Genomic DNA, 26,068 nt, shown 5'->3' on the forward strand with positions numbered 1-26,068 from the left:
GCAAAGCCAGAGCGCTTTGCTGTCTGGTCCTTTACGGAAGAAGTCTGCTGCATCCTGGATTAATACAGTTCTTATCAAAATTCTTACTCTCAGGACTTGGGTCATCTTTCCTTTCAGGGTGGGAGCAAAAAGTTAGAGCCCGAGGAGGGCTTTAACTGCCTTCTGCAAACATGGTGTATGGTGCCCTCAGGGTGATTCTCACTGAGGCCAGCTCCCACTCAAATACCAATATGAGCACTTTTCTTTCTTTCCACACTCGCTGCCCATTACTGCTCCCACCCTCTGTCCTGCGGGGCTTCTGAGTGTCCTGGGTCACTGAAAAGAGGGGGGGGAGTTGTTTGCAGAGGGACATCTGGGAGGGAGTGGAAATCCTGGGCCCCAGGCAGACAGATGTCTTTCTAATGGACGGTTCATGGACCATGTGCTGGCAGGTGCTGGGAACTGGTGGAAGGTTCCGGATCCAAAGCAATGAGAACAAGAGGTACTGTAGTAGGGTGACCAACGTGGCCTGGCTTTCCTGGGACTGTATGGTTTTAGAACTGGAAGTCTCTCATCCTGAGGACCCCCTCTGTCCTGGGATGGTCGGTCATTCATCTGAACAGTAACTCCTTCTCCCGGGCAAGCGAACGGCATTCTCTTGAAGCGTGTCCAAGCAACACTTCAAAGGCCGGCCCCCGCTGTTCCCAAGTGTTCTCCCAGTGCTGGCCCCTAGTCCTTGCCCCCCTTCTGCCTTTCTGGCCCCAAATCCCCAGAGTCCCATGTCCTTTTGTCTCTGGCTCCCCCAGCCCGTGGCCTTCGTCCAGTAGGTGGCGCCAGTTCTTTCTCCATCACGCGGTGATGCTGTAAACTCCTCCCTTGCTTTTCTTAGACCCCCACTTTGACTTGCAAAAGCCGGGGTGGGAAGTCTCAGAACTAAACAGGGACAGTTTGCCCTCCTTTCCCTCCCCCTGTAACAGTCCGACTTCCCTTTGGGGGCAGGTGCAGACCTCTGGTGACTGAAGGTAGATCACCTACCTACAAGCCATCCTTGACTACGGGGCTTTGCCTGGACTTTTATTTTCTGTCTTGCAGTAACTGTGTTAGCGGGCAGTGGGGGCAGCTCATTGGAAGCCACTCTAAGCTGGAAGTCTGACCAGGGGCTCTGGGCCATGTCTCCTGCCCCCGAGACCGAGTTGTTGGTTCCCTGTGTTCAAGTGGCACGTCGGGGAGAGTCAGCCTGCATTGCCAGGCAGACGAGGTCCGCATTAGTCAGGGTAAGTCAGGCCAGCCGCTGTAACAGCTTCCCCGTCATGGGGGATGATACAGTAAAGTCCATTTCTCTCTCGAATCACAGTTCAGCCTGGGTTGGTGGGGTTCTCTCTGCGCCTTGGTCTGTCCGGCCACCGGAATTTTAGGCGGTGACACCCACCTGATTGTTGACAGGTGGAGGACAGCCTGTCACCAAGGTAACAATGGGTGATGCTTGCCTCTGCAGGGGCCGACCTGACCCCTACCACCTTTGAGCTGAGCAGCAAGTTTGTTCCAAGGTGGCCCTGAGCCCGCCGGCAGACACCTCACATCCCAGATCCGGAACTTCTGCGGGGTCAGAAGTCGCAGGGTGGCCTGCACGTTCTGTTCGTGGTGGCAGACACTGGCTCCAGGTGCTCACTCCTTCTAGTTCTCGGGGCCCCTGGGCACCCGTGCAGTCCTGTGAAGCTCCAGGACTTGTCCGGGGAAGGGGGTCCTCATTTTCCACCACCACCCCCCGGGAAAGGGGGAAGCTCGGTCCACCCTTCTCCAGGGGAGCCCTCCGCGGCACACTGGGGCGGTCAGGAAGGCTCCCGGGAAGACTGTCTCAGGCTTACGCTGGAGCTCATCTGTCTCCCACAGCCTCTTCTCCCAGATGGGCTCTGGTTCCCACTCACCAGGAAGGTGCTCTGCCCTCCCACCAAGGGGGGCTCCTCCCCACAACCGCCACCCCCCCGACAGGGGCTCTTGAAAACCTCATGCACAGAGAGGATCTGGGATGTGGGCTCAGAATGTTCAACTGTTTCTGTATTTGTCCAATAGGAGCGTTCCCCAAATGTGCTGATCTCCGGAGTCACCTGAGTGTTTACTAAACACGCAGGTTCCCAGGACCCTTCCCCAGGACCATCCTGCAGAAGTAGGTCTGGAGTCATCCTAGGGGTTGGCTGCTCAGGCAAGCTGGGGACACTCCATTCAGGCCCACTTCGGGTGGGTCTCTCTCCCTTGTGAATCTTCAATAGCTCCCCAGTGCCCTTGAAATTGAGTCCATGCTCCTCGGCATGGCATTCGGGCTTCCCTGTCTGAGCCCCTGTCTCCTTCTGGTTTCATCTTTTACTTTGCTCCACGACTTCCCAGCACCCAGCAGCCCTCGCTCATACGGTTCGATCATTTGGATTTCTGCTTCTGTATCTCTGCGTGTCCAAATTGTACTGTATTGGTTTCATGCTGCTGTGTGGTCAATCGCCACAAGTGTAGCAGCTTAAAACTACATGCATTTGTGACCCCACAGTTCTGTGCTCAGAAGTCCGGCGAGGTGTGGCTGATTCTCTGCTCCGGGTTTCACAACGTGGAAACCAACATGTGGACAGGGCAGGGGCTCAGCTGGTGGCTTAGGGGCAGAATTAGGTCCTGTGACTGTAGGCCTGAGTTCCCCAGTCCATTGCAGCTGTCAGCCAGGGGCTGCTCTGAGCTCCCAGAAGCCATCTGCATTCCTTGCCATGGGGCCACGTGAATATTCTCTGCTTTTAAGGGCAGGTAGGATTAGGTCAGGTGCGCTGGGATGATCCTTTTTGATGAACTCAAAGTCAACTGATTAGTAACCTTATCACACCTTTGCCATGTACAGGAATGGGTGTGATATGTTGTCATATTCCTGGTCCCAGGGATTAGGGCAGGACATTTTTGGGGGCCATTAGAAATTCCACTACCACAAATCTGTTCCTTTCCAGGCCCTTCTCATGTACCTCACTACTCCAGGGGTTTGCCCAGTGCCGCTGGGACCTTCCTCTGGGCCTGCTGTCCTAGGGCCTCGTCCCACACTCTGTTCCCTCACTGAACTGGGGATTCCCCGCATCAGGATGGGGGCGGTGTGCCCCGTATCTTCCACTCCATGGGGCATAGGCCCCATCTCCCTGGTGGTTGAGACGTGCAGTGGAAGGAGCCCAGTGTCTGGGCCTGATGGGCCTGGGTTCGAGTCCCAGCTTCACCAACCGTGTGACCTTGGCCAAGCACTTCCTTCTCTATCTTGGTTCCTCATTTTGTGCAATAAGTGTGATAACTCCGTTGCACAAGGCTGTGTGAGGTCCCATAGTTGGGGACCCACTCCTTGTCTAGACTGTGCCCAACACACAGCCCGAGTTGTGGGGGCTCAAGAAACACTTGTCAGTGAAGCAGGAGAAAGGCAGCAAGAACGGGGTGTGGCCAATGCTGGAGATGGTGCTTGAGCCCCGTCTCAAGGTTGAAAGGACTCAATGTCCGGTCCCTGCTCTCCATGGCTTGTAACATTATGGGTTGTGGATGCCGGCTGCTTCCTGGAAAATCATCTGTTGCTTTGACAACTGCTTGTTGAGCACTTGACTGAGCGAGAACCAAAGCAGATGTGAAGATGGCCCCCATGGAGCTTATAGGCTAGTGATAGGGAGCAAGTAATGGCATATTGTCTTCAGCGTCACAAAGGGAACAGCAGATTGTTAGGATAGAGAATACCAGTGAATATGTTTGGGAAGAGGAATGTGTGGGCCCCTCCGATTTGTGATATTTATGCTGGGGTCACAAAGAACCTGGGGAAGAGCACTGTGCTAGAAGGGACGGTCAGTGCAAAGGCCCTGGGGCAGGAACTAGTTTGGTGTTTTGGTATGTACGTGAGGGTGTGCACCCGTCCACACACACAAACACACACGGGAAGGGGATTCGCAGAGCTCTCCCCACCCCAGATTCCCCCAACCTTGAAGCTATTCAGAGACTCCCCTGGAGACAGGGAGGAGGAATCACAGACTGTTGAGGGAGCGACTTAGAGGTCTTGAACCCAGCCCCGCCATACCTGCCCCCCCGACGTTTGCCCCGCGCCTCCTGCCAGACGCGGCCAGCAGGGGGCAGCACGACGCAGCGACACGGTCCCTCCGTCTGGAGAGGCTCTGCTCTACGTTCGGCCCTCGCGGGGAAACTGAGGCACAGAGAGACAGGTCGAGACCAAGCGAACTCAGGGGTCCCGCCCGCTCGCCCGCTCGCCCGCCGCAACTCTCTTCTCCCCACCCTACCGCACCCTGCCCGGCTGCTTCCGGAGCCAACTCGACCCGAGGCCCGGATCGGACCGGGGTGGGCGGCGGTGGGTGCGGCGCGGTCGCTCGACCCGAGCAGGGAAGCCCCGCCGGCGCCCCACAGCTCCTGAGGATTCGCCGCGTGGACGGACGCTGGGACCGGGGCTGTGGGGCCGCGGGGTGGTCCGCGGACTCTAACAGGGTCGGGGACACCGCTCGCCTCGCAGCCTGGCGTCCGGCCCGGCCCGGCCCGGCAGTGCTGGCTCGGACGCACCATCCGAGCGTCCGCGGTGTCGCCGCCGGGTGGCAGCATCCGCCCGCGCGCCCGGCTCCTCCCGCCGCTCCCCACCCCCAGCGGGCCCCGCTCCTGCCGCCGCGGGTAGGGCTCCTCGCCTCCCTCCGGTTCCAGCGCTCCGTTTCCCATTCTCACTGAACGGGATGTCCGGGGCGCAAGGAACACGTTGAGCGAGGTTGACACGGTCCCTCCACGTCTCTCTGTGCCTCAGTTTCCCTGCCCGTGATTACTCACCAACGTTTCCACCTGGGAACCCTCCCCATCCGCCTGGCCTCCAGTCGAGGGGCCGAGGAATGGCCTGCGCAAAGGTTTAGGGACTTGAGAAGGATTAAGAGGGAGTGGGGCAGGGAGTTGAGCAGGAACGCAGGGGTGCAGGTAAGTAGGTTCTGAGTTAGGCTTCCCCCCACTGGGGCTTGGCGAGGTGGGACTCAGGGTGGCTGGAAACAACTGCCCCTGCCCTACGCCCACCACAGCTAGTCTCCCTCTCACTGGCCCTCGGGAATTAAGCGCTTCCCAGTTCCATCCACTCCCCCAAAAGTGGCATGCTTGATGGAGTCCAGGGCTGAGAACTCGCAGAACAGCAGAGGAACCTGGCCAGGACAGCCGTTAGGTGGCTGGCCCCCAGCCCGCCCCTCTGGAAAGACAGAGCTCTGTTGGGACAGGGTCTGCCGGCCGGCCACCCGCTTGCCCAGGGCTGTGCCGAGCAGGACCGCTGGGGGTGTGCAAGCTGCAGCAGCCAGGTAGACCCCGAGCTCTCGGCTCTGAACGTGGACACTGAGCCGGACACTGCAGAGGAGACTGAGCAGAGGCAGTGAGAGAGGCGAAGCAGGGAACCCCTGGGGGTGGAGAGCCTCTCCCAAAGCCAAGGGGGTCCCTCAACATCCTCCTGTTCACCCCCATCATGGTGCTTAGTCCAATGGCTTCTACAGGATTCTTGGCGAGCCATCCGCCTGCATCCGTCTAGGCCTGTCTGTCCCTTCCCTGTCCCCTCTGGGGTAGTCTCTCCAGCAGCAGTGCTGACAGGTGGGGGTGACCCTGGGTGCTGGCGGAGGGCTCCATGGAGGTCTGCAAGGGAGCTAGCGATACTTGGGCTAAGGGTGTGGCCCAGGAGGACCCCAAGTGTATAATTGCTGGGGGAAGGGGAAGCACGCCAAGAACGCCTATGGGGGTGGGTGGTCTCGGCCTCCCTCCCCACTAGAGATTGGAAGAGAGCGGGCACTGCGATCTGCACCAGACATTCCCCCGCGTGCCACCCCCACCTCCTTGCCAGCATAGAGGCCAGGGCCACCGCAGGTGTCTCTTCCGAGATGTACGCTCCCCTGCGGCCCCCCCACAACTCCGCACACCCAATTCCCCTCCTCCTGACCAGTCCCAGGAGACCGATGGAAGGGAGCGGGCCTGGGGAGGGGTGTGTGTGTTGGGGGGGGGGGTGGATGTGTTTGTGTGTCACGGGGGAGGGAGGAGAAAAGGGAGGGGAGAGCCCGGGAGCGAGGGAGAGAGAGCGCGCGGCGAGCGAGGAGGGCGGGCGGGAGGCGGATCCTCCTACCTGGGGCGCGCTCGTTCTCTCGCAGCTCGCTTGCCGGGGCCGCGAGTCACCTGGGGAGGCGGACAAGTGCGGACACATTGGCCGCGGCGGCGCTCGGCGAGGCGCGCACGGCCCCAGGCGGCTGCGCCCAGAGGAGGCAGCGCCCGCCCGCCCGCCGAGCTCGGGCCCGGCCCCCGCCGGTGCTCGTCTTGCCCTGCGATCTCTCAGCCCGGCTCCGAGGTCGCGGTTCCCGGCCCAGGTCACTACCCGGGCGCACGCGGCGGCGGCGGCAGCGGCAGCGGCGCCCCGGGCTCACCATGGTGGCAGCGCGCGCCGAGTGCTCGCGCGTCGCCGGCCGCCCGAGCCGCAGCGCTGGCTGAGAGCGGTTCACCGAAGCCCCCTGCCCTTGCCGGTTCCCCGCCCCGACCGCGCGTCCCTTCCGGCCGCCGCTGTCTATGGCGCAGCCCCCCTCCCTGGATCATGCACAGAAACTTTCGCAAGTGGATTTTCTACGTGTTTCTCTGCTTTGGCGTCCTCTACGTGAAGCTCGGGTGAGTATCCCCGCGGGCAGGGGCCGTAGCCCCAGGTAGGGGCAGCCAGGAGGAACCGGTTCCAGAGGGTCCCGGCGGAGACCTAGGGCCTGAGGAAATACAGGAGGCTCTTGGGGATCCGGGGCTGGCCTGCGTGTCGGACCCTCGCCCCGGCCCAGCAGAGACGCCCCCAAACCCCACGAACGGCAGGTACTCCCGAAGTGCGCCGAGTCCGGGGCCCGTGGAAGGGGAGCGGGGCGCGCAGGCGGCGGCGGCCAGGCTCGCGGGTAGCGGCGAGCGTGCCCGGCGCGTACTTTCACCTGTTTGGGCTCCAGGCCCTGGGGGTGGGACGCGCCTTCCCTCCCCCGGGCTGCGCTGGGCGCCGAGCCCGGGCCGAGAGCTCGCCGTCTGGAGGGCGCGCCGGGGCCAGGAGCCGGGGGCGTCGGGCGGCCGGGGAGGCCTGGGCGGGAGGGGGGCGAGCACCCGGGCCGGGGCACCTGCCGGGGCCCTTCGACCCTATCCATCACCCGGACGTGTTGAAATTGCCTTGACAACTCGTCCGGCTGGCTCGGGATGGGCCGCGCGGCGGGCCCGGCGCCTCGGGCTCGGTCCCGGGCCCGAGCCCCCGCCCGCCCTGGGCCCTCGGCCCGGCCCCCTCTCGCCGCGCTCCCCCTCGCGCGGCCCGGCGGGCGGGCGGGCGCCCGGCGGGCCGCGCTCACTGCTCGCTGCAGTAGCTGCTCCGAGTCGTATTTCCACATTCCTGAACGCAGCCGAGTCCTTACCTGTTGGGCTGCGATCTCCTTTAGACAGAAGCTGTCTCGGCCCTGCTCGAAGTGGGGGTGGGGGGGCGATGTGACCGTGAAGGGGGGTGCGGTGCACCTCGCTTGGGGGTGGGGGTCGCCCACGTCCCGGGCCCAGCCGCGCCGTGCGCCCCTACTGTGCGCCAGTGACGCCTCTGGCCGGAGCACAGGCGGTGGACAGGCCGTGGGGAGGCGGAGACGCGGCCCCAGGCTGAGAGGTTAGAAGCACCACCTGAGAATCATCACCTCCGTCTATCGCCGGTCCCTCGGTCGCCCCCTCCACCGTTTTATTGATGGGGAAACTGAGGCCCAGCGGGCAGGGAATGAGGCCTGGGACTGCAGAGGCAGGGCGGGAAGACCCCCGTAGGCTCAGTTCGGCAGGCCTGGGCTGGTGGGCCTAGGGCTGTTGGCGGCTCTGTTGACTGTTGGACTGTGCTGGCTGTGTTCTTGCCTGTTCCATATGGAGGTGAGGGAGCTGCGCTGTCCGCCAGGGGCTGGGGGTGGGAGGGAGGCACTGTGTCCGGAGCCCAGCAGCACTGCAGTGTCTCTCCCTAGAGCCCCCAAAGTCATGGGCATATTGAGGCTCTCCCTGGTCCTCGGCACCAAGGCCTTGTCCGCTCCTGGCCATCCTAGAGTTAGGTCCCCGTTTTAAGGATCAGGAAACTGAGCAAGGGAGGCCAAGTCACTTGTCCCCAAGAGTAAGAGGCAGAGCTGGGACTGGCTCTGGCCTCCACCGCTGACCCCTCCTCCTAGCACAGGCACCCATTTCTCCACAGGAGTCATCCAAAAGAACAGCCCTCCGCCCCCCAGCTTGTGGGAAGTGCTCTAGGACCTTTCCCTCCCCACCCCAGCAGCAAAAGGGGCTCAAGGTGGTGCCCATCCTGGGCTCCCAGGGCTGGTTGCAGAGCTGAGAGACCTATGTGATGGACCTACTGACCTCCAGACACAAAGCAGCTCCCCTCTCCGGTCTGTAAATGGGACTGTGGCTCTGGCCATCCTGAACACGGTGGTGGCCTGTGTCTGACTAGAGAGAGACAAGCGAGGGAGACCCAGCCTGTGTGCAGGCCTCTCTGGGAGCCAGCAGGAGAGCCAGATGCTGCCTTCTGCCTCCACTCAGGGACCCCAGGGTGGGCAGCTCCTTCCCCTGCTGTGCTGCCTAAAACACATGCTCCTGGGGGCAGAGAAGAAAACCAAGGCTCCAAACACCCTGCGGAACCCCGTCCGGGAAAGCTAGGGAGCCACTGGGATCCACTGAGGAGAGCGGACTCCACCTGGGTCACTACACAGCCCCTGGCGGCCCACCTTGCTGGGTGCGCGTGGGGCGAGTGTGGCTTGCTGTCTTTGCGAGCCATCTTGGTTGTGCAAGGGGGGGGCAGTTGGGCCCAGATGTGACCAGAGGGGTTAATGACTTGGGAGTGAAGTGCACCCAGAATAAGTTTTGGGCTTCATTCCTCCCCTCACTCCTCATTGGTGGCTTTGGATGGGCGCTTTAATCTCCCAGTCTGCCTCCCTCATCCAAAAAGTGGGGCCACAGTAGCACGTCCTTCCAGTCCTTCTCGTCCTTCTCGGGGTACTGCAAAGGAACGTCTGTCCTGGGTGCCTGTGCCCTGGGAGGAGAGGTGAGGCCCCAGTAAACACCTGTGCTCACCAGCCCAACTGCCGTCTCTGTTAATGACCTTGGTATCACCACCCTGGGGACTCCTCCATGTGGTGGATTTTAGGGCCACAGCAGTTCCAAGCCAATGTCAGAGATGCGTGCACTGGGGCATGCACTGGGGGATACTCCGTGATCACGCCCTCCCCCCACCCAACCCACATGCGTGTGTGCATGTCTGTGAAGGCACACCGGGAACCTCCCCCACTTGTGCACAAGCAACCAGAACACAGATGTGGAGCCCCTGGGGGAAGCTTCCAGACCAGCAGGGAGGGGGAACTGGGGCCTCACCACACCTTTGGGGATCAGGGCCCCAAGAGGAGGTTTGCCTCGGGTTTTGAGCAATTTCAAAACAAATGGCTTTGGGGAGTCACGGTTCCTCACTTTTGGACTGAACAGCCTCCAGCCCTCGGGGAGGCCAAGCCAGGGCAGGGACAAGCCGTTGGAATCCAGGCACTCGCGGTCCACTGGAATTGGAGCAGGGATCAGCCCTGCTCCATTCCCACCCTGGGAGAGGCAGAGGGGTCCCGAGGGATGAAGGTGAAGGGGGCGGCCCCCTGCTTCTGGATGCTGGGCCTGAATGTCCCGGCCAGGTCTAGAAGGTAGGAAATGCCCCATCGCTGGACCACTGGCCATATCCGCACAGACCTCTCGTAGTCATCCCTGCCTTGTGCTCCGCCCCCGCGGACAGGGTCCGCACTGTCTCTGCAAGATCATCCATATATAGCTAGGCTTGGCACACAGCAGGAGGTGGGACTCAAAACCTCGAAATAAGAAGTGGGTTTCTGGCTTTTAAAAAAATCACGGGAAGGAGGATTGTTTAGGAAGTGGGTCCTTGTGAATCTGCGCCTCCCTACACCTACCTCAGCCGACCCGACAGAGGAGAGCAAAAGAAGCGAGGGGGAGCCAAATTTGGGGGTCTCCGTGAACCAATTAGGGGTGACCTTTCACTGCCTCTCCAAAGAGGCGCCGAGGCAGAACCCTACAGCGACGCCAGTGCGCATGTGCACAGGTGAGCCCTGCCCGGCCCGGCCTGGTTGGCTGGGATGAGCGTGTGCGACTCGCAGCCCGCCTAACCGAACCCAGGGGCGCACGCGGGCGAAGGTGCAGCACCCACAGTGCGTCTGTGCGCACACACCTGCGCCCTCACAGACGCGCCCACGCTCCCGCGGGCACACGCAGGCACATGCAGGCACATGCATGCGAACTCGAGAACAGACTGCCGAGCACAGCCCCCCCAAGAGGAGCGCACGCCCCCGCGCAGTTACGCCGAGGTGCCTCCCCCCCAGGTGCACCTTCCAGAGCAGGCCGGAGCTGTGTGGTTCGCTGAAGCTGGGCGGGGAGGTGGGGGGATACGGGGCCAAGGCAGTTTGGGCAAGCCCTGGGGGCGGCTCCTGTCGCACGCTCTGGTCAGCCTCCCCTTTAAAAAACCCGCCCGCAGAGGAGGCGGATGTAGGGGCGGCCCGTCCAATGGCAGCTGCGCGCCTCGAGAGACTTGGAGACTTGAGCCAGAGCGAGCGACAGAGCCGGTTCCGACCGATCGACGGACGGAGGGCCAGACAGCCGCCGAGGCGCACCCGCTGCCCGTCCCCTCGCTCCGCGCTCCAGCCCCAGCGCCCGCCGCGGCCCCAGCCCCAGCCCCAGCGCGATGCTCGGCCCTGGCGGCGGGGCACGGACGAATCCTGCGCTGGGGCCCGCGCGCCGGGGTCCCTAGCGCCTGGCGTCGCCGCCCCACCTCGGGGAGGGCCGCGGAGACCCCGGCCTCAACTGGCCCCGGCGCCCTGCCCGCCGGGCCCGCCAAGCCCTTCCAGGAGCGCCGGCCCACCATGCTCCTGCTGTCGCCGCGCGGCGCGCTCCTCTCCGTGTACTGCCCGCAGATCTTTCTCATCCTGTCCAGCGGCAGCTACCTGTGAGTGCCGCGGGCCGCGCGCGGGGCGGGCGGGGGTGGAGGAAGCCCTCTCCTCGGCCTCCCGCACAGGAGCCGGGCGGGTAGGAAACTCGGCAGTGGAGTCCCTGGGCGGGGTACCGGGTGCCCGACGCGCTCGGTAGGCTGGGACTTTGGGTCTCTTCGTCTGCCTAAAGCGCCGAGGGGGAGGACTTGGGGGCGGCTGCAGCAGTGAGAAGTTACGGCTTTGGGGTCAGAGAGAACGTGGCTCGCCAGAGGCCCTTCTGCTCGGGTGGACCAGACTGCGTGCACCGAGCGCGACGGCGGGAGGGCGCGCGGCGGCGCGGGGATTCCCTGCGCTGTCCCACCGGAGTCCCAAACCAGCGGGATTCCCTTCCCTTTATAAATTCGTGGGGCCGGCCCGCCTGGGCCGCCCTCGAGAGAGAGCCGCACGCACACACCCGCTCCCCCGCGTACACACTGGCGCACACGTGCACTCTGCGCCCCACCAGACAGCGCCCGAGCTGTCCTTGGTGGTGGCTGCGGCTTCTCGCGCCTTCCCGCGGCGCTGAGCCGCCCGACCCAGCCACTGCCCACTCCTCACCTGGCGGCGAGGGGAACGCGCGCAGCGAGCCTGCGGTCGGCCGAGGTGCGCCCGGGTGTACCCGCCAAGGCAGCGCGCGGAGCGTGGGCGCGCGTGTGCGTCGGGACCCGCAGCGCCCACCGGGCTCGGGGAAGCTCCAGGCAGGGCCCGACCCGGCCCAGGGAGCCGAGGGGGCGCGTCGGCGCAGCAGTGGCTTCGCCCGATTCCTAATGGGACGCATATGCTCTGGCCTCGGATTTAAAAAAGAAGTTTGATTTATGGAACCGCCGTTTGGGGGAATTTAAGCTGGATGCTACTGATTAAACCTCAGAGCTAGCTCTCCCTCCCCTTCTCTCCTCCCCTCCTCCTCCCCCTCCTTTACACGCGGGCCACGTCCGGGGTCGCCTAACGCGGCCAGAGGGGGCAGGCGCTGCCTTCCCGCTCCCTGCGCCACCCCCACCTCCCCCGCGGCCGCAGTCCTAATAAATCGCCGTGCCCCCACCCCCTTTTAATAGAGGCGCAGCCAATTTCTCCTCCAGCTCCTAGGAAATTACTATCCTACCAGTTTTCCTTCTATAAATAGTCGCGCATCTTGAAACAAAAGTTCGCAACCGCAGCCAGATGCTGCGAGGCCCGCGGTTTCCCGGGCTGTGGGACATAATTACAAGGTCCGGGCGCAGAGAGTGCTCCAGGCCCGGCGGGCAGCCCGGCTGCAGAGGGATCGCCTGGGGAAGGTGGGAGGGGGGGGAGGACAGGCGGCCCCAGGCAGGGAAAGAGGCCGGATTGGCACCAACTGATCTTTGGGGAAATCAGGCTAGGAAAGCTCCAGACCAGAGAGTCCTGCTTCTGGCATCCCTCCTGGGAAATGAATCAACCAAGGGGGGCTTGGAATCCCAGCCTCTAGTTCTCAGAGGTCAGAGGTGGAAAGCCTCCCCCTCCTGTGAACACCCCCTCCCATCTCAATCTTAAGCTAGACCGTCAGCAGCTACTAGGCTTAAAGAAATCATTTTTGGAGCCAGCTGGCCGCGGTTTGGCCTTAATGGGGAGGTGTTCAGGGGTAGGACACCAGGAGAGGTCTGGGGCTTGTCTAGAGTGGGTATCTGAGAGGAGGAGCTGGGCGATGGGCTCAGGAGCTGCAGAGAATGGCAGCGGCAGCCGTGAGGGGCTCTGGGGCAGGTGGTGGGCAGTGTGCGTGTGTAGACCCCAGGGTTTCCTTCCGGGTCGGCTCCCCCATCCAGGGCTGCCGCGATGCCCATCTGTGCCCCCATGGGCTTGCTCCCTGGGTGTTCATTGCCAGCTTTGTTGGGAGAAATTCTCCAAAGGCGACAGTTTTCCAAATGTTCCTGGGCCAGTGCTGGGTTCCAGGGTAGGGGGTTGGGGGCAGCAAAGCAGACCCTGCTCCCCGCCTTGCCTTCGGTGACCCCTGCTCAGCACCAGCCCACCTGACCTTCAGCCCCTGCCCCGGGGGGGAAGCCCTGATGCCAGGCTTTCCTGAGTGGAGATTCAGTTCGCTGTTCCCAGGAGCCAGGGCGAGAGCTCTGGGGTTTCGCCTGCCCTATTTGGTGGGTACTGGGCTGGCCTGGAGGAGGCCACAGGTGGGAGCAGGGCCCCTGGGATACAGATGACAGTGAGAATGGTGGGCAGACCCTGGTGGGCGGCTCTGTGCTGGTGCCCAGATGCCGTTGAGGAGGCCCGTGCAAAAGGGCTTTGAGAACTGTTGGGGGTCAACAGTAACCCCACTTCACTACCGGCGGGAATACTTAGGAAGGTTGGCCCTGTGGGATCGGAGGATGCCAGGGGCAGGAGGAGCCCTGGGCGGAGGTTTCTTTCTGCTCCAGAGAACTTTCCAGAAGGCATCCCACTGCTGGGATCACAGACACTGGTGGACAATTGATCCTGCCCTTTTCATCTGGGCTGCTCTCCCAGCTCCCTGTCTTGGGCTGTGGTCCGTGCATAGTGAATCCCAGATGCATGCCTGGGCCCCTGCCACTGATTGGGTCGGACGGGTGTGCTGGCCTGGAAGGGCGCTGAGCCCCCGCCTGACGCTGAGCTTGGCTGGCCCTTGCGAGGCAGCTCCAGCCGGCCTTACCCTTCTCTGTGCTACTGTTGTCAGAACAGAAGCTTCCGGGGCCAGTGGGGGGGTGGGGTGGGGTGGGTCAGTGAGGGCCTCAGGGAGGGCAGGTGGGGGGGCCACAGGCCCAGAAGAGGGCTGCGGTGCTGGTCAGCTGGGCTGGGGCCCTCGTGCCAGGACCAGGCTGGCCTCCTGTCCTGGGCAGGTCCCTTCCGATCTTGGCCTCCCCCTCCCAGATGTGGAGGTTGGCTACAGTGATCCCCCCAGGTCTTCCGGTACGAGTCTCTCATGGTGACCGCCCGCTCTGGGGAGCTGAGTGAGTCATGGGTGACGGGGCGGTTACTCACCGACCACCTGGCTCTGGGGGGTGGTGGGGGGTGCTCACCACGGCCCTGCCAAGGCTGGGCCTCTTCCCGGCTCAGCCACTGTGGCTTTGTTGGTGGTGCCAACCGCAGGCCCAGAAACGCTGTGGGCATGACCCCGGGCGGCGGGCGTTGCTGAATCAGGCCCCCTCCCCGGGCAGTGAAGCCTGTGTGGCCGCAGAGCCGGCCGCCCAGCTTAGCCTGCATCCGTTTCCCCCAGGAGGAGCAGCTCCCAGCCTGCATCTGTCCAGGTGTGGGAGGTGCTCTGCTGTGTGGCCTCGGGCAGGTCCAGGAGCTTCTCTGGGCTTCGGCCTCCTCATCGGTGGCTGGGAGATGGAGATACTTCCTCTCCGCCGGCGCACGCGGGGCCTGCAAGCCACGTGGACTCCAAGGCACATGTGGCTCTGTGCGGCGGTGGGCACCGCGGGTGAGTGCCGGGAACTTCCGGGGACCGATGTTCTGGGCTGCAGGAGTGGCGTTTCTCCCTCACAAAATGCTCCCGGAGCCCCACAATCAAAGGGGGGATGGTGCGCTCTGGGGGTGACTTCTTTTGACCCTGTGTGTGTGGGAGTGTGCGCTTGAGTGCAGAGGAAGGGCCTGGAGGGGAAGGTGGTCCTCCTGGGCTTCCTCCAGGCCCCGCTGTGCCCTGCAGCTGCCCTAAGGCCCCATGGCGGGGAAAGGCTCATTTTCTGACCTAGTTTCCCTTGAGTCCTCCCTGCTCCAGGTTCCCATCCCTGCTCCTCCCCTAGCTGCCTGGGCGCATTCTGGAACTCGGCTTTGCCCTGGAGCTGCCAGAACTAGGGGGACTGAAACTTCTGTAGCTGTGAGGATTCGGTGAGCAAATGCAGAGACGTGGCCCGCAGGGTGCTTGGTATACAGTAAGTGCTCAGGAGATGGGGTCACTCTCAGCAGTTAGGTGCAGGGAGGCCGGCCACCTGGGATGCAAAGGGAGGCCTGGCGGCTGTAATTGTTCAGGGAAGAGTGTTGAACTCTCTGGGGGTGATCTCAGAGGGCTTCCTGGAGGAAGTGGCATGTTGACGAGCAGAGAGGCCCTCTCGAGGTCATAACCGCTCTCCTGGCTCTGGAACTAGTTCTGCCACTGCCTCTGAGAAGAAATTCGCCCTGTGGTGGTCCAGCAGAGAAGGGAGTCCCCAGGGCCCTGCGGCCTCCTGGGGTGATCTGGGCAGGTACGTGGTGCTCTGCAGGGAGGGAACCACCATGAAGGGAGGTGACTTTTGAGGCCCTGACTACACAGTGTTTCCACGCTTGGGTCCTCTAGGGACGCTGTGGACGCTGACAAATCACACACCATGTTCCCCAGAGCCTCAGGCCGGCCTCGGGGTGGCGGGGTGGGCCGCATAGCCTATGGGGAACCCAGAACTCCTCCTGGGGGTTTGGGCCAAGGCTCTGTCGTCGGGCTAGCCTGGGCAGCACCCCATGGGTGGTGGCAGAGGGGCAATGGGATGGGGTGGGGTGGAGTTCTTGGTTGTAGAGACGTAAGAGCCAGACCCTCCGGCAGCTCAGGTCTGGGGGTACCCAGAACAGGGTCCTTTTCTGTGCAGCCCATGGCCAGTCACTTAACCTCTTTAGGCCTCCCCCTGCCTAGGGCAGATGGAGGGACTTCGGCTAGTTGCCTCGGAGCTTCCATTTCGCATGGCCCTGGGTCCGGCTCAGATAGGGTTTAGCCCCCCCACGCCCCCCACCCTCTGACTCCCCCAGCAAGGGACAAGGGGCCGGGAGCTCTCTCTTGTCAGATGAAACCTCGACCCAGGGCTCCCTCAGCCTGATGAAAGGGTCATTGTGTGGTGCGGGCCGCCCGCTGGCCAAGGACAAAACCTCCGTTTGTCCTCCTTCCCTGGCGCGGGGCTGGGGCCTCCCCTTGGGCTGGCTAACGGGGTGGGGGTGGGCACAGGTGCGCTCTGTCCTCCCTTTCTCCATCTTTCCTGTCTCCATCACAGAGCTGCTCAGCCTGCTCGGGCGCCCTCCCGGTCCTGCCCTCAACACAGGGTGTCTTCAGCCTCCGAGTGGTGGGGGGAAGCCCCAGGCCTGGGCCACTGGGCCAGCCTGTGGTTGGCAGGGGAGCAGTGAGCTCTCCAACCCTGGAGGCATACAAGCCGATACAGGACTGAGGGCCCGGGATGCTGGGCAAGGGCTCTGCCTGGAAGGAAGCCAGCACTCACGGGTCCTCTGTGCAAGGCAGCCACGGGCTGTGGTTGGCCCGCTTTGTGACCGAGGATACGGAGGCCCCGGGAAGGTCATCCCACAGCCTCCCACCCGAGCAGGTAGCTTCTGAGCATGGATGATGCCACGAAGCCCTCAGTCAGAGGATGTGAATGCAGCTCACTAGAACTGTGCAGCCCAGGTGGCCGTCCTCCTGCAGACCCCAAAGCCAGCGAGGTGCCCGGTCCAGGACGGGGAGGACACCAGCCTCACCGGCAAGCAGCCCCCCAGGTGTCCGCTGCGGTCCAGAAGGGCCCGAGTCAGCATCTCCTCGCAGTCCCATCCCGATAAGACGGGGGGCCGCCAGCCCTTTTCAGACCTCAGCCCCTCCAAGGCCACCCCTGTTCCGGACCCTCCTCCACGGCCTCCCAGACCAGAGGTGCTCCTTATGCAGGAGTCCGTGCATGTGCTCAGCGGGAGCTGCGAATGGGACAAGGGTGGGCGGTGTCTCAGCTTGCCCCCCTCCCGAAGCAGGCCTTGGGGCTGTGGGGGTGTGAGGGGTCCAGAGCTGAGACTTAGGCCCTCACTGTCCCAAGTGGCAAAGGGACGAAAAGCCCTTTTGAACGGGAGTTCGTCCAGAAGGAATTGCCTGCCCACCAGACAAACCCCTGACTCGGGGAGCGGGGAGGGAGCCCAGGGCTCCACGTTCCACTTCTGGAAGACTCAGGTCTCTTGGAGAGGCCTTCTGTCATAGGGCTGATGGGCGCCCACCAGCTGGGCTCTGCTCTGACTTTGCTTCCCCCCTGGCTGCAAGAAAAGGGGAGCTAAGCAAGGGGCACCCATGTGGGGGGTGGCGAGGTGAGGAGCGTGAGGGGCAGAGTGCCGGGAACTCCTGAGGTCACGCTCAAGGTGGAGGAGCTCATATTGGAGCCCAGGCGTGTCTGCCTTCTCATCTGCTGTCTGTGAGAGACCGACCACACCTGTTCCTTATGGATGCTGAGCGACCAGGAGTCACGAGGCTCTGATGGAGGGCTCACTCTGTCTCTCTGTCTCTCTGTCTCTCTCTGTCTCTCTCTGTCTCTCTCTCTCTCTCTCTCTCTCTCTCGCTCGCTCTTCCCCGCCCCCACCTCCACACCTTTAGACTTGGAACCAAAGGGACCCTTGTCCCCCCAGGTGTGTGAGGGGACCAAGAGGCCCTCAGATTTCTGCTCCCGGGTCCCTCCCTGCCTTGGGCCCCAACCCAAGGGGCTCTGAGACTGGCTTGAGCAGGGAGAGAGGAGGTGGTCCAGACTGGCCAGCTCCTGACCTTCAAACTGGGCCCGGCAGGTACATAGTTGCTGCGTACCATGGACTTGGGGCAAGCCTCCCCTTTTCTGGCTGGGGCTGTCCCTGTGGGTGGTGGTCTCGGTGCCTCAGAGCCCTTCTGTCCTCTCCTCCCCTTCCTGGCAGGCCTCATCACTACTCGGGGCTTGCCCTTCTTAGCGACAGCAGCCCCGAGCCAGGCAAACGAAGCCGCCCGGGTATGGGGCTGTCACTGGGAAGCTCCCCTCCTTCCCCATCATGTACACAAAGCCCCATGGGGTCCTAGAGAGCAGGAACCCCCAACCCATCTGCAGGGAGGGTGGATCCTGGGAGCCCTTCGACTGACCCGGGCCCTAAAGAATGTGCTGGGGACAGTGGAGTTCTTGGCCGAGGGATAGCTGCGGGGCGGGGAGGGGGCACTGGGAGCAGGCGTCTGCCCATCAGAGTTGGCTGGGGCAGTGGGAGGCGAGGTCAGGGTGGCGGAGGGCAGCCCCAGGCCCGGGGAGCCCCGGGGAGCCCCGGGGAAGCAAGTGTCAAGCAGGACAGGGATGGGCAGCATCACCCTGAGCTAAGGGAGGCCCCTGGGTGTGACGGGGACTCGTTTCGCCGAGGCAGGGCCCACAGGGTGGGTGGGGGCTGACTGGGGCAGACGGGCGCTGTGAGCACACTCGGAGGCCGGGCCAGTGGTAGTAGCTGCAAGTTGACCACTGTGCCCTGTGCCCCGCCCCCCACCATCTAGCACCCAGTGCAGCGCGAAGTTCATGCTGAGTTAGGGCCCAGTCGACCCCCTCTGGGACGGTCAGGTAGCTGCTTCTGCGTCTGGGTCCCAGCGAGAACCGAGAACCGTCGGCCTGGTCAGGACCCACTTGCCCAGGGGATGGCCCCAGTGTGCGGCCCCCGTACGTGTGGGTGGCCACAGGGTGGTCTGGGGGGCTGGGTGCCTTCCTGGCTCCTTGACTTAGGTCTCCTCCGGGACTTCTCTGCTGGCGGGAGTACTGCGAATTTCCAGGTGCTGGTGGCACACCCCCCCCACACCTTGGAGGAGCCCACATCTGTCCTGGGGACCATCCACCTGTGTCAGGAGCCACAAGGCCAGGAGTACATTTGCTGGGGACGTCCTCCTTGTTGTCCAGCGTCTGCCACCTCCTGCCCACCCCCACCCCCACCCTGGGACCTGGGCCATAGGTTGTTTGCCAGTCTCTTCTAGGGGGGAGGGAGAGCCCAGGGTTGCAGGCGAGTCTGAGTGTGAGCCCAGAGCGACCCCTGGCTCCCTCTCACTGCCTTTCTTCCAGAGGTGGAAATTCCTGCAGGGGGAGGAGGAGGAGAAGAGGGGAGGTTGAAGTGAAACAGGTCCTTAGGGCCTGGGGCAGAGAGCCCAGAAGTGGAGAGAAAAGCTGCAGGGCTGGGTCCCGCTCTCGGCGCTGATATAAAATCCCTGCCAGGTGTCTGTGTGGCCTTGGATGAGAGCTGGAAGCTGGTTGCGGAGGGCAGGGGTGGTGCTCAGGACTCCGGGCCACTCATGGCATGGGGTGGGAGGGGGATTGCCGAGCCCAGGGAGGGGTTCTGAAGGTGCAAGCCCCATCATGTGGGTCATCACAGACGCCTGATGAGGGGGGAGTGGACTACTCCTTGGTGGGGGAGGAGTGAGCACCCTGTGCCGTAAAGCATCCAAACCGAGGCAGTGGGCTGGGGTTCCCCGATGGTCCAGAAATTCTCAGAGGGAGCAGCAGGGTGCTTAAAAAGTAAGGTGAGTGCTGAAGGAGCCTTGCCCGGGGTGCTCTGGCCCAGAGGAACTGCCAGGTTTGGTGAGAGCAGGGGGCAGGGCCATAGAAGTGGGGACAGCCTGGGTGGGGCTGGGCTCTGTTCTGAGGGGTCCTGTGGCCCAGGCAGGCCCCCACCTCCAACCATTCCCAGAAGCCCCCCACCCCCCAGGATGCCACCTGAGGCCAGGTCTCAGGACCAGGAGCTCAGCCCTGCACCGCATTCTGCACAGAGGTGACAGCCCAGTGTCCCCTGCCTACAGGGACAAAGGCCCCTGAACCCACTGCTCAGACCATGTCCAGACTAGCCCAGAAGGCTGAGGTGCTGGCCGACCCATCAGACGCTTAGACTCCTGGCCTGGCCCTGGGCCAGACGCCCTGCCAGCTTCCTCCCACCTGTCCCCCTCACCTGTCTGTCCCTCCATCAGTCCTGTGGTTTCAGGTTGACCTCCTGGTCTCCCAGGCCTACAGGGTGCCCCGGTGACTGACAGAGCTGGGGCACTGGGCCTAGGCCAAGACCAAGGCTAGGGGTCTCGCCCTGCTCAGGTCTCAGCTCGCTATGCGGGCTCAGCTTCCATGAGCCACGAGGTTTCAGTGTCCCCCACTCCCCCCACCCCCCTTACCACGGGAATTGAGGGTAAAGCCTGGGAAGGTCCAGAATATAGCAGAAAGCACAGGACGTAGGTCCATGGCCTGAACCTCAGCCCCTGGCAGCCTCCTCTGGAGGCCGGCTTAGCAGTGACCATGCGGGGACGGAGGACAGAGGGCAGACTAGTGGCAGGCTTCTCGGAGGAAGAGGCATCAAACTGGGCCTGGAGTCTTGCCAGACTGCTGGAGAGGTCTGGGAGCCTCTCACCTTGCCGGTCAGTGTGGCCTGAACCCGGGAGGGTCATGTTGGGTCCTGGATGCCCAACAGAGGTCTGGAAGTTTCTGAGGTCAGAAGTCAATGACCCATTGTGGTCACAGTGAGGGGACGAGGTTCTGATTTCACTGACTTAACAGATGTGGGGGCTGGATGGACCTTGCGGCCCCGGGGCCGCCTCATCTGCGGCTCCCCATGCCCCAGGTTGTGCTTGCCCCCCTCTAGCAGCCTCAGCCCTGCCGAGACCCCTGTCCGCTGCCTGCTTCCTCCCAAGATTGCCTGGTTTCCCTCCAGGGTGGGGTCCCAGAATGCCAGGCCAGGAATGCCAGCTATGTGGGGAGGGCGGGCGGGCAAGTGCCCGCGGGGGGCGCGAGGGAGCAGCCGGACGCTGTGCTCTCTTCCCCGGGAACACCGCGGGCAGTGAGCTGAGCCGGGCAGTGGGCTGGAAAGATTGCAGCAGGCAGGACCAGGGGTGGAGGGAGCCAGGCCGCAGGAGCCCCACCTGCGAACTGGGGCTGTTCTCCCCATTGGACAGATGGGCAAGCTGAGGCCAGTGAGAGTCAGCGGCCGAGCAGACCTTGAGCACAGGACCCCAAGCCCCGAGAACCTGCCCTAGGATACAGCCACAGGTATCGCTTCGGTCCCTCACGCAGATGGGAAACTGAGGCCTGGGCAGGGCAGGGAGGGCTAGAGGGATGGCTTCATTTCCCATCTGGGCCCCTTCCTGCCTCCATCCTCTCTGCACCTCCCCTGCCCGCTGCCCATGCAGCTCCCTCTGTGTGGTCTCTGAGAGCCTCCTCTGTAAGGTTAGGCCGGCAAGACCCACCCTGAGGAGCTGCAGGGGGTGGGGGGCAGGGTGGGGGGCAGGGTGGGGGATGCCACTCAGGAAGGTTGGTCATTTCGGTAGGTCCCTCCATCCAGGGCATCCCCCCTCCCCCAAGTTCTCCCCTTCCAGGTCAGTAGGGGGAGAAGCCATTGGCTCAAACAGGGCCAATCATCTCTATTTGCAGATGGGAAGACTGAGGCTCAGAACAGACCTTAAGGGCGGCCTTCCCGAGGTCCGGGGCTGTCCCCAAGGCCCATGCTGCCCACTGAACAGGGCCAAGAGTCCCAGCAGGGAAGGAGATGAGCAGACTTGAGGAACGCCCCGAGGACAGGTGGGCGGAGTGCCCCCGGGCCTTTGCAGTAGTTTTGTCTGGCTCTGCCCCAGCTGTTCCGTGTCATCCTGTCCCACCCCACAGAGGAGGGCTGCGGGGACCCCCTGGGTGCCAAGCTCTGGCACTGTGATGGTGGCTTGGGGGTTCTGCAGAGTGACCCCAGACCAGGAAGACATTCTTATCCCAATTTGACAGGCAGGAGCACCGAGGCCACCACCAGCTGTGCCCCAAACCCCCAGGACTGCTGCTGGCTCTGGAGCTCGGGAAAGAGCCTCTTGCCACCTGCCTATGGCTGGGAAGTTCTGGGCTGACCCCTGTCCACCTGATGGAGACAATGGGGGGGACATGGGGTGGGTGGGCGTGGGGGCCAGCTGCCATCTTCCCAGGTATAAATGGAGTTACTTCCTGGACAAGTGGACCCAGGCCCGCCTCTCTGGCTGATCGCAGATAATTAGAACATTCTTCAAATATTTTGCCGGAGGATGCCCGAGAAGGAAGAATTAGAAAGCGCCCCGGGCCAGGAGCGTGGGCCGCAGGAGCTCTGGGCAGCTGGGCAGCCGGGACCAGGGCCGGGGATGGGCCTCAGAGGGAGACAGGGCATCTGGCCCAGGCCTGGCCAGGCTGTCCCCACTTCCCAGGGAGCTGGGGCTGGGTTGGGCATTCAAGTCCAAGGCTAGCTCAGGGCTGGGGTGGGTGCTGGGCTGTGTTGAGGATTCCTGCCCTGGGGAACTCTCAGCTTGTGGCGGTGGATAAGCCTTACCTGAAGGGCTTAAGGAAAGGCCTGAGGGGGTCGAGCACAGAGTCCTGGCCCCCTGGTGGGCAGGTGGGCGAAAGGTCTCTGGGAGGAAGGGCTCTGCCATGGGGAGGTCAGTGGGTCTGGGAGGAGAGCAAAGGTGCGGGGGTGGAGTGATGTAGGAGGAACGATAAGGGGGTGCCTGGGGCTGACCTCATGGGTGGTCCCTACAGCCCTGATGGCTCAGGGAGGGGTGGGGGCCTGGCTCGGGCTCCGGGCCTGCCGTCCTGCTCTGTGGGGCAGGGAGGTGGGTGGCCCAGAGGGCAGAGGGGGCATGGGGAAGCCCTTTCACATCACCGCCAACCTTCCTAGAAGTGGTAGTCACCCCCTGAGCAGGGGGAGGGAGCCCCAGGGAGGGACAGCTATCCCCTGTGGCTTGTGGGGGAGGGGTCAGGGCTGTTGAGATCCAGCAGGCTCCATCATGAGGTCTGAGTTCTGGGAAGCGCTTGGATATGTGTCTCCCCCATGGAGGGCTGCCCCGGTCCTAGCCTAGGGAACATTCCCAGGATTCTGTGGTTGGTTCAGGGCAGGGGCTGCCCCAGCTCAGAAGCCTGGGAGTGGGGTGGGGGAGCTGCATTATGGCTGGTGCTCTGTCCAGAGAGTGGGTGCGGAAGAGGAGCTCAGGCCGGGCTGGGTAGGGGTCCCTGCTGTCAGTGGGGGGGCCGTCCCCCTCTACCGGGGCATCTTTATCCCGGGCTGTGGTTTGTGGGGTCGGTTGCTGGGGAATTTGTAAGGGAAACAGGATACTGAGGTGGGGGTACCTGGGTCCCATGGCCTCCTCAGGACGCAAGGTCACATGGTTGCCCGTCATCTTAGGGCCCTGCGCACAGATCAGAGCTCGAAGCTTCCTCAGGGTCCGAGAGGCTGGTCGGCCATGTGGTCCCGTTTCTCTCTGGCTCTTCAAATAAAAAAGGCACAGCTTGTCCTGTCCCTGGTAATACCAATGGATCAAAGCCCTCTCGAGGGCTACTTTGGGACAGCCTTATCCCCACAGGCCTGGACCCACTCTGCCCACCTCCTGCCACTTGACACGCTAGGCCTTCACGTGTGGAAGGCTGTTTTCTCGGTCATACGTAGATTGGGAATAAAAACTAATTTTTAAGTTAAACTGTAGTGGTCTAAGTGAAAACGCGGGTATGCCATGAGTCCCCCCAGCTGCCTGCCCACCCAGCCTGCACCACCCCCACCCCGCCCCACTAAGGATGTCTCAACTGCCTCTTGCTCCCTGTGGAAGCTGGGGGTCGCTGTCCCCAGCAGGGGCCCCCTCAGCGGGTGTGAACGCTTCCATTCACGCATTCCACTCATTCCCTCTGCCCTCTTTCATTCACTCGCTCCGTGATGACCACTGAGGGTCTGTGCCAGGCGCAGCGCCCAGTGCGGGAATGAGACCCCTGACATCCCGGGACCAGAAGCAGGGCGGAAGGCAGGACTGTTTGGAGAGAGTTTGTGACTCAGCCCCTGGCACAGATTGGGTCCTCCTTCAGGAACCACTTGGTGAAGGCTCCCAGAGCGGGTTGGCCCCCGTGCAGCCTCCTGCCGCCCCCCCGGGGACCAGTGCGGGAGGATGGCTCTCCAGACAAACAAGCGAGCAGCACCCCAATATCTTTGCGGGTCAGGGACAGGGGTGAGGCGGCACGGGCCAGTCTGGGGGCACAAAGTGTGGGTCCCAAACCCTGTTCCCTACCCTCCCTCCCTGAGCTACTCAACAGGTGGGTGGCTGGGCCTTTCTGGACCTCTGGTTCCTGTTCTGAGGGAGTAACATAATAATAATAATAATAATAATACTGATAATGATAATAATAATAATAATAATAAATACCTTCCCACTGAGGGACGCTCTTAGCCCAGAATCTAACGCCCGGGAGGTGTCCTCTCTGCCCCGAGACACTAACTCTGAACAGCCTGAGGCATTTAGGTTAGACGCTTGGCTCCTGGGGCAGGATTTGGAAGGTCGTGACCTCCCAAATGAGGCAGGGGTGTCCTGTGTGGAGACAGGGGAGGGCAGCGTGGCTCTAGTCCTCGGCAGAGGGGGGACACTGGCTCCCCCATCCTTCTCCTCTCTGGGCTTCGGAGTCCCTGAGTATGAGGTGGCCCAGATATTGTTCCCCAAGGACGTCAGTGGAGGGGGACCGCCCCAAGGAGCCCCCCAGCCTGGGCCTTGGTCAGAGTGGGGCTTGACCTAGACGGGGTCTTAATGGGATTTGGGCAGCACTCTGGCCCAGCCCGCCGCTGCCTAGAGGGGGTGGCTAGACTGGCCCACAGCAGCCTTCAGAGCACCTGCTGAGGGAGATGTTAGCCGTGCCCCCCTCCCGCCCCGTCCCATGGCCACCGGCGCACACAGACAAGGCACAAGGGCGTGATCGTCACCGTTCCTACTCTATTATTCAAGCGTACTTTCCTTACTTTAACTTTTGTAAGAAAACGTGAGTTTTCATTCTGATTTTGCCAGCCCTAAGAAGTTTTGTATTGCAATATTTGGCTTTTCTGTCGAGATGTAACTTACATAAAGTACAGAAATCTCGAGTGGACATCCTGATGCGTTTTTGCGGTGTGGGCATGCACAGAAACGATTTCTCAGCTTGGGTTAGAGAACAGTCTGGAACCCAGCAGGCTCCCCGGGGCCCCCTCCCAGTCTGTGCCGCCGAGCTAAGGGTAGCTTCTGACTTCTGGAGCTTTTATGTTCTCCTGTCCGGCAGTGTGTATGTGGGGGGGTGTCTCGCACGTTGTCACACACGTACACTGTTTGCCCTTTGTCACTGCTGTCACCTCCTGCTGCATGAAGACGCCGGCTGTGGTCCTCCTGCTGACGAACACCTGAGTGGTGGTTCTCAGTGCGTGCTGGAGACACTCGTGCGTGCCCTTGGTGAACGTGAGCACTTGTTTCCCTGGGGTGTCTAGACCCCGGACTACATCTGATCCAGGAATGAACCCAATCATGGTGTGTGCGGTGACGGGTATTGCCGGTGTACACGTTGGTACTCGCGATGAACACAGTTGGTCCCTGATCCCCACAGGGACTGGATCCTGGGGACTCAGTGAATGGAGGTCAGTGATGGGTCCCCAGGGAGGGTTAATAATGGCCAAGGTTGATGATGTCTCCTCACTGGCCGGCATCATGGACTCCGCCCAGCGGTGCTATCAGGATTCCCAGTTTGCGGATGTGGAAGCCGAGGCACAGAAAGGTTAAGAAACTGACCTAAGGTCTCACAGCCCAGGGGAGGCAGAGCCAGGGTTCCATCCAAGCTGGCAGGCACCAGTGCTCACATTCCCAGCCTCTGCCCCACAGGGCTGCCCGGAGGGTGACATGGTACCCGACTAATGTCATGGCAATGGTCTCACCCTCTTGGCCTCTTCTGCACTACCTGTTACCTGGTCGTGTTCATCTCGCCCCTCACCCCCTGGGATCCCCTAGTCCTAGAGGCAGCAGCCCTGGCCCCTTGGGAGCTCTGGCAGGTAGGACGAGCCTCCTCTTGTCTCTTGGCAGCCCCAGCTGGTGACCCGTGCCCGGTGCCAGGAAACAGCAGTCAGTGCCTGTGGCTTCAGCACCTCTGGTGGGAGACCAGGGGCCCGTCCGCAGTCCCCGGGGACAAGGCAGAAACCCCTTGTCCCGCAGGCTCCCTTTATGGGGCTGGCCCAGGCCAGGGCTGAGGAACATTTCCGGACTTTCCGTGTGCCCACTCCTCCTGCCGTCTTACCTTTGTCCCAAGGCCGAGAGAGTCTGGAGCAGAACTTTCCATGGGGAAAGTCAGCGACTGAAACCGGAGTGGCCAGCCTGGCGTCTCTGTGCTCAGGGCCACTCGGCACCTTCCGGCCAGCTCTCCCGGGGCACCTGGGCGGGCGGCTGCAGGACGAGAAGCCCCCCGGGGTGGGGGTCTTGCTGCTTGGGGTGCCAGTCATTCCAGAGTGTGGCCTGCGTTTGCCCTCCTCTCTGCTGCTGCTCCTCTCCCCTCCCCTCCACTCCTCTCCCTATGTCCTCTTCCTCTCCCCCACTTCCCCCCCATTCTTCCATCCTCCTTGGCCCTCCTTGAGGTCACCAATTTCTAGTTACCATGCATTTTTGGCCCTTT

General features: G+C 62.7%; 1 protein-coding gene across 2 annotated transcripts in view; it reads left to right on the forward strand.

Moving 5' to 3' along the window:
- The first annotated feature begins 6,318 nt into the window (after window positions 1–6,318).
- The window catches only part of WNT7B (Wnt family member 7B), a 46,147-nt gene continuing 26,397 nt past the window's right edge, over window positions 6,319–26,068 (forward strand). The window contains exon 1 of one of the 2 annotated variants that reach the window (XM_032882777.1): window positions 6,319–6,633. In XM_032882777.1, the coding sequence (XP_032738668.1) occupies window positions 6,563–6,633 (71 nt within the window). In that variant the 5' untranslated portion in view covers window positions 6,319–6,562. Of the gene's footprint in view, window positions 6,634–10,688; window positions 10,976–26,068 lie in introns of those variants that run through there. The other variant, XM_032882775.1, reaches the window with a different exon arrangement.

Source organism: Lontra canadensis, unplaced genomic scaffold (genome assembly GCF_010015895.1).
Source record: "Lontra canadensis isolate GAN:19392208 unplaced genomic scaffold, GSC_riverotter_1.0 scaffold84, whole genome shotgun sequence".
Classification (NCBI taxonomy): Eukaryota; Metazoa; Chordata; class Mammalia; order Carnivora; family Mustelidae; genus Lontra; species Lontra canadensis.